The sequence below is a fragment of the Monopterus albus genome, unplaced genomic scaffold, assembly GCF_001952655.1.
Source record: "Monopterus albus unplaced genomic scaffold, M_albus_1.0 scaffold163.1, whole genome shotgun sequence".
Classification (NCBI taxonomy): Eukaryota; Metazoa; Chordata; class Actinopteri; order Synbranchiformes; family Synbranchidae; genus Monopterus; species Monopterus albus.
In genome coordinates, this window is record NW_018128043.1 from 372,199 (window position 1) to 378,244 (window position 6,046).

The 6,046-nt window shown below is 36.9% G+C and overlaps 1 protein-coding gene across 1 annotated transcript in view; it reads left to right on the forward strand.

Moving 5' to 3' along the window:
• Positions 1-6,046, forward strand: part of LOC109968814 (dystrophin-like) — a 345,011-nt gene that overhangs the window by 129,836 nt on the left and 209,129 nt on the right. Inside the window, 2 exon segments of the mRNA XM_020615347.1 lie at positions 2,900-3,034; positions 4,511-4,660. Coding sequence (XP_020471003.1) covers positions 2,900-3,034; positions 4,511-4,660 — 285 coding nt within the window.

A 6,046-nucleotide genomic window follows, 5' to 3' on the forward strand; every position in this document is an offset into this window, starting at 1 on the left:
TTTATATTTATATTTAGTGGAAACTGTTAGTTTTTTTTCACAAATCTTCCCAAGCCATGTGTCATTACTTTTACACCTTCACATAGACAATGTATTAACATGGTCCCAATGTCCTCAAACGAGTACTTCATAGTTAGAAGCCTCCTAACTTGTTACTATTGCTAAAAGATGTCAAATTTATATACCATCTCAAACTACAGACATTAAAAAGCATAAATTAGCAGGTTTCAACCATGAAATGTTTTTAGGTTTTGTACCTTGTCCATTTTTATTTCGGGCTCGGCTGTAGAACATCTTGGCTGAGATTGACGCCATCTTGGAATTATAGTAACACATGTAATGTGCATTTCCTACCACAAGATGGTGGTAAAAGTGTCTAAATATGAGGACAACAGGTCTAAGTTGAGAAGAAATAAAGTATATGGTGCAGGAAAATGTGCGGTCCTCATATGAGGACGCAGGGACTCTAGAGGTTAAGGTATCAAAATGTTCAACTCTTTAAGGACGTGTGCTTGTATTTTTTTGTGTGTAACATTTATACTTTTTAACATATTTAGCTTTTTTTCAGCAAAATTGATTGGGAAAAATTTTCACATCTTATCTTCAGCATACCTTCAGCTAAAAACACAATTTCAACTAAACTATTCAGCAACTCTTCAGCTATTCATACCGTAAACAGCTTTTTGATATTTTTTTTTTACAGTTTTTGCATAATTAGCATTTACATTTTATGTGGCATTTCAAAAGCCACACTCTAGTATTTCTCAGTGTGTAGGAATACTCTTTCTTTCTCATACACTTACATAGACACACAAACACCTTTTTTTAAGGACATGTGCTTGTATTTTTGTTGTTTGTAACATACTTTTTAACATTCAGCTTTTTTCAGCAAATTTTGCCATTGGAAATGAATGGAAACATTTTTCACATCTTAATATCTTCAGCATTCCTTCAGCTAAAACCACCATTTCAACTAATAACTATCCAGCAACTCTTCAGCTATTCATACTATGGTTTTTGCATAATTACCGTTTACATTTTATGTCTGCTTTCAATAGCCACACTCTAGTATTTCTGTGCGTAGGACTACTCTTTCTTTCTCATACACACAGACGCACAAACACCTACACACACAACCTATTTGTTTTACCTACCTTGTGGGGACCAATGGGAAAATGTTCTAGAAAAGTCATTCGGGTATCAAAATGTTCAGCTCTTCTGGCACATTCTAGCTTGTATATTTCTTTTTTGTAACATTTATACTTTTTATAATATTCATTTTTTTCTCAGCAAATTTTGCCCCATTCAAATGAATGGGAAAAATGTTCACATCTTACTACATTAAGCATACTTTCAGATAGAAACACAATGTCAACTGTTACTCAGCAACTCTTCAGCTATTCATACTCTAAACAGCTTTTTGATATCTTTTACGATTTCTTGCACAATTGATGTTTTCATTTTGTTTCATTTCAATAGTCACATTCTAGTAGTCCTCAGTGTATGACTACTCTCTCTCTCACACACACACACACAGCTACACACCAACACACACACCTACTTGTTTTACATACTTTGTGGGGACCTGCAGGATTTTCACATCTTAATAAGTTCAGCATAATTTCAGATAGAAAAGCCATTTAGGTATCAAAATGTTCAGCTCTTCAAGGACATTCCTGATTTATTACATCTCCTCCTTTAGATTATTCAACAAAGAACGTCAGCCATTTCTTCTCAGTTGTTTGAACAAAGAACTTCAGCCACTTCTTCTAATCCTTAAGCTGTTTCAGCAATTGATTTCAGGCATTTTCAAGATGATCTTTCAGCATCCACACACATTTTCCACAGGAAATGCATTTCTCTAGTTAGTTCTTGATATTTATTTTTTTATTACTAAAATGCCCTAAATGGTGAATCTAGAAAATTTTGGACAGGGTATTATTTAACAAAATTAATTTGACCAATATCAATTATAAAGCATCAGAAACATGTTAGTAGTATTTAAGGCAACAAATTGTTGTTGTTGTTGTTCATTTTGCATTCCTTAATACTGAGAAGCATGGCATTTTGACACTGGCAGGGGTGGCCAATCAAATTGCCATAACAGGGCACCCCTGGTCTCCACCCATGCCTAACAGATGTGATTGAGCTCAGAATTCAGGTTCACTGATGTTTTGGGCTTGCTTTGCTTTGCTGCTTCAGGCACTGGATGTTTTCACTGTGTGTATACAGTAACATTATGAAATTTGAAGACTACCAGCAAATTCTGGGGCCCAATGTAGGGCCCACTGTCAAAAATTCATGGGCCTTAACAGCAAGACAGTGACAATGACCCAAAGCAGACTTCAAAAAGCACCAGAAATTGTTTCAGACAATGAGCTGTAGAGTTCTGAAGTGACCAGCAATGAGTCCAGATCTAAATCCCATAGAGCACTGGTGGAGAGATCTCAGAACAACAGCTTGGAGAAGGAACCCTTCAAATCTGAGAGACCTGGAGCAGTTTGCAAAAGCAGAGTGGTCTGGAATTTCAGTAGAGAGGAGGAAGAAACTCACTGATGGTTACAGGAAGCACCTGATTTTTGTCATTTTGTCCTAAGAGTGTGCTACCAAATATTAAGTTGAGGGTGTCAATAATTCTGACCAGTTTATTTTTGGAATTTTGTGCAGAATATATAAGATTTGGCTTTTTCCTCTGCTTTTTCGTATTGTTCTAATGCAAACAAACACAAAAAAAACTATGTGAGTACCAAAGCTCTTACATCATCTTTATTTCCTCTAACACAAACTGTTATGGTACATCTTCTGCTTTTCTTCATTTACCAGCGGTGCTTTTTCTCTGTGTCCTTATCCCTTTCTGTGCCTCCTAATGATTTTGTGTATATGTATGAATGCTGTACAGGAGGTGTGGGCATGCTGGTGTGAGTTGCTCTCCTACCTGGTGCAGGAGAACGCCTTCCTGGACCAACTGGAGCAGAAAGTGGACGAGACAGAAAACCTGCAAGGAGGAACAGAGAAGCTACAGGAGGCACTGGATGTGAGTATGAGTAGTGTTAGATTTTACCCAAGTTATTTTATTGAAAGTGAGAGAAGTGAAGACAGGAGAGGAGTGTTTAAAATCAACAGAAAGTTTACTCAAAGTCTGGGCACAGGTGAAGTCTTATAGCGCTGGGGTCAGTGAGACAGAGCTCCCGCAGGAAATCCGTTCTCTGAGCCATGAGTTACGTTTTTTTCATTACATTTATCGTCAGGTACAGCATGGTGTATTTGAACAGATTTTAATATCAATATCTTATGCCAAATCATTATGGCCTATTACAAAAAAGTTCAATTCCTCATCTCCAACTTCTGAGTTTGAATGCAGTCAATGCTTGAGTCCAAGTCCAAGTCAAGTCACAAGTTTCGAAAATCAGTACATCATCACTGTATCACTGTTTGTAATATAATGCACATAGAGTATATCAAACAGTTAGTTCCGACATTATTTATTGCTGTATTCAGATATATATCCTCACTGAAATATTAAAACAAGAATATAAACAAATATTTCCTGAATGAGAGGTGAGAACCACCCATACTCTCAAACTGGCTGCATATTAAGAGCCACAGGACTTCGTGGTTGAAATATTCACTCCATGACAGCACAGATAGAATGGTGGTAGATAGAGAGAAAAGATAAGACAAGAAGGAACATTCTTATTATTACATTTACATTTTAGTCATAGAGCCAACACTTTTGCCCAGAGAGACTATGAAAGGGTGGAACATTGTCAAAAGCCTAAATTACTGTCTAAGGAGCAAAAAGGGAAAAACATTTTTTGGCAGTGGACAGAAAAACAGATTATATTAGCATAAGAGTTTAGAGTCTTCTCAGAGGGTACTGGTGTTATGTAACACAGGAAAAGTATATACAGTAGAAAAAAAGTGAATCCAGTGGAATTTTTCTTGTATCTTGCAATTAGAGAAGTTGTGGTTGACTGACCTTACTGAGGGAAAAAAAGTGAAAAGCTCATGTGTTAATAAGCCTAACTTGTTAATTTGCTTAAAACTTCTGCAGATCGCTTTAGATTTTACATCCAGGAATTTGGTGAGATTATGCAATGCAAAACGCTTAAATCCTCCTGAGCAGGATGCATTCATTCATTTAAGTCAGAACAGAACAGCAAAAATGCAAATACCTTCCTTCTTAAAGTAGCTGGATTTCAATGTGCTAACTGGCCTGCTGACACCAGTCAGACAGACCTTTGTGGGGATTTCAAAAGATGTGAAAAACTTAAATATCAAGATCAGACAAACAAAGGCTTATTGACCTGCATTAACCTTGACATGTCAATGCCTCATGCTAATTTTCAATGCCCATTTCCTACTTCTTGACTTCATAGAAGCTACCATGCTGAACTTTTAAACCATTCAAATCAAGTAACAAATGAGTGTTATGTAATGCTGGTGAGTGGAGAGTATCTGCTTACATAAAAAGTCCTAATTTGGGGGGGGTGTATGTGTATCTATACAGCACCTGGAGGTCCTTTTGCATCACCCAGAGGACAACAGGAACCAGATTCGGGAGTTGGCCCAGACACTGATGGACGGAGGTGTTCTAGATGAACTGATACAGCAAAAACTAGATGCTTTCAACACACGATGGGATGAACTTATGGCGAGGGTAAGATACACAGTACACTAAGGATGTCCCAATCCAGTTTTTTTTTGTCTCTGATACAATCCTATTCCTTTAATATTAAGTGTCTGCCAATACTGATTTTAATTTGATGCTTGTATTTACATACAGTAAATGTTCATTAAATATGTGACACATTGAAATGAATCTGTCACACTGTATTTTTCAAGAGCTTCTTCATCCAAATACTGGTTTTGAAATATTAATTTTATTTGCTTAATTGATTGATATGAATATAATAATAACTGGGAGCTGGACAACACACTTTCAGAACTATAGATTCATCACAGGGCAGATACTGTACATACTACTTCATATCCATATGTGAACACTCAGTTTGTGTAACCAGTCCAGTTCAGATATCCTTGTTCATGGCGGCTGTCATAGCACCACTGGACAAAAGTATAAAATTCACCGTGTCTACACTGAAAGCACAATGTGCTGGAGGCTCGTGCTCATATCTATACCAGGCATGTGTTCACTCGCGCATAGGAAACCTAAAGCAGGAGTGACATGCGAGCCCGCACACAAGCAGTGTAGACAGCTAGATTGATTAATATACCAGCTTATTGGTTGTGCAACGCGTGTATCTCAAAAATACTACTGAATCTGCACAAATAAGATAATCACTTATAAGTCAAATACAGGACTGCAGTTCTAAATAAGTATCAGAAATGGATCAGATTTATTCTGGCCAATACCAATCCCGTGAAATATGCCTGATAGGCACTGATGCCGATAATTAGTATGAAATTGGGACATACAGTATATCCAGTACAGACATACTGTAAAGACACTGCAATATATACACATTGAGCGAGACATGCTACATATATACACTCAACATTGGTTTGCCTAAATTAGAATAAAAGTTTTAATTGTATGGTAGAGGAAGATTGAGGATGGAAAAGTGTAAATTATGAATTTTTATGTGTAGACCAGTTAATGTCTATAAAACCTAGTTTTAAATGACACACACTGTATGTCCCAAAAGGTTAAAACATGAATTTTTCGTCCATTCAAATCCTTTTCACTGACTTTAAGGCAGAATTCCTCTCGGTTCAGGAATTCATGTCATTGCTGTACCAACAGCAGTCCAATCAGTATTTGAAGGTTCTACTCCCAAACATGATCTTTTTCAGCATCTTCAAAATTCAAGATTTTCATTCAAATCAAATCAAATTTTATTTGTATAGGGCCAAATCACAACAAAAGTCATCTCAGGACACTTTACAAAGTAAGGTCTAGACCTTACTGTTATCAATATTATTACATAGGGAAAACCCAACAAACCCCCCTTGAGCAAGCACTTGGCGACAGTGGGGAGGAAAAACTCCCTTTAACGGAAGAAACCTCCGACAGACCCCGGCT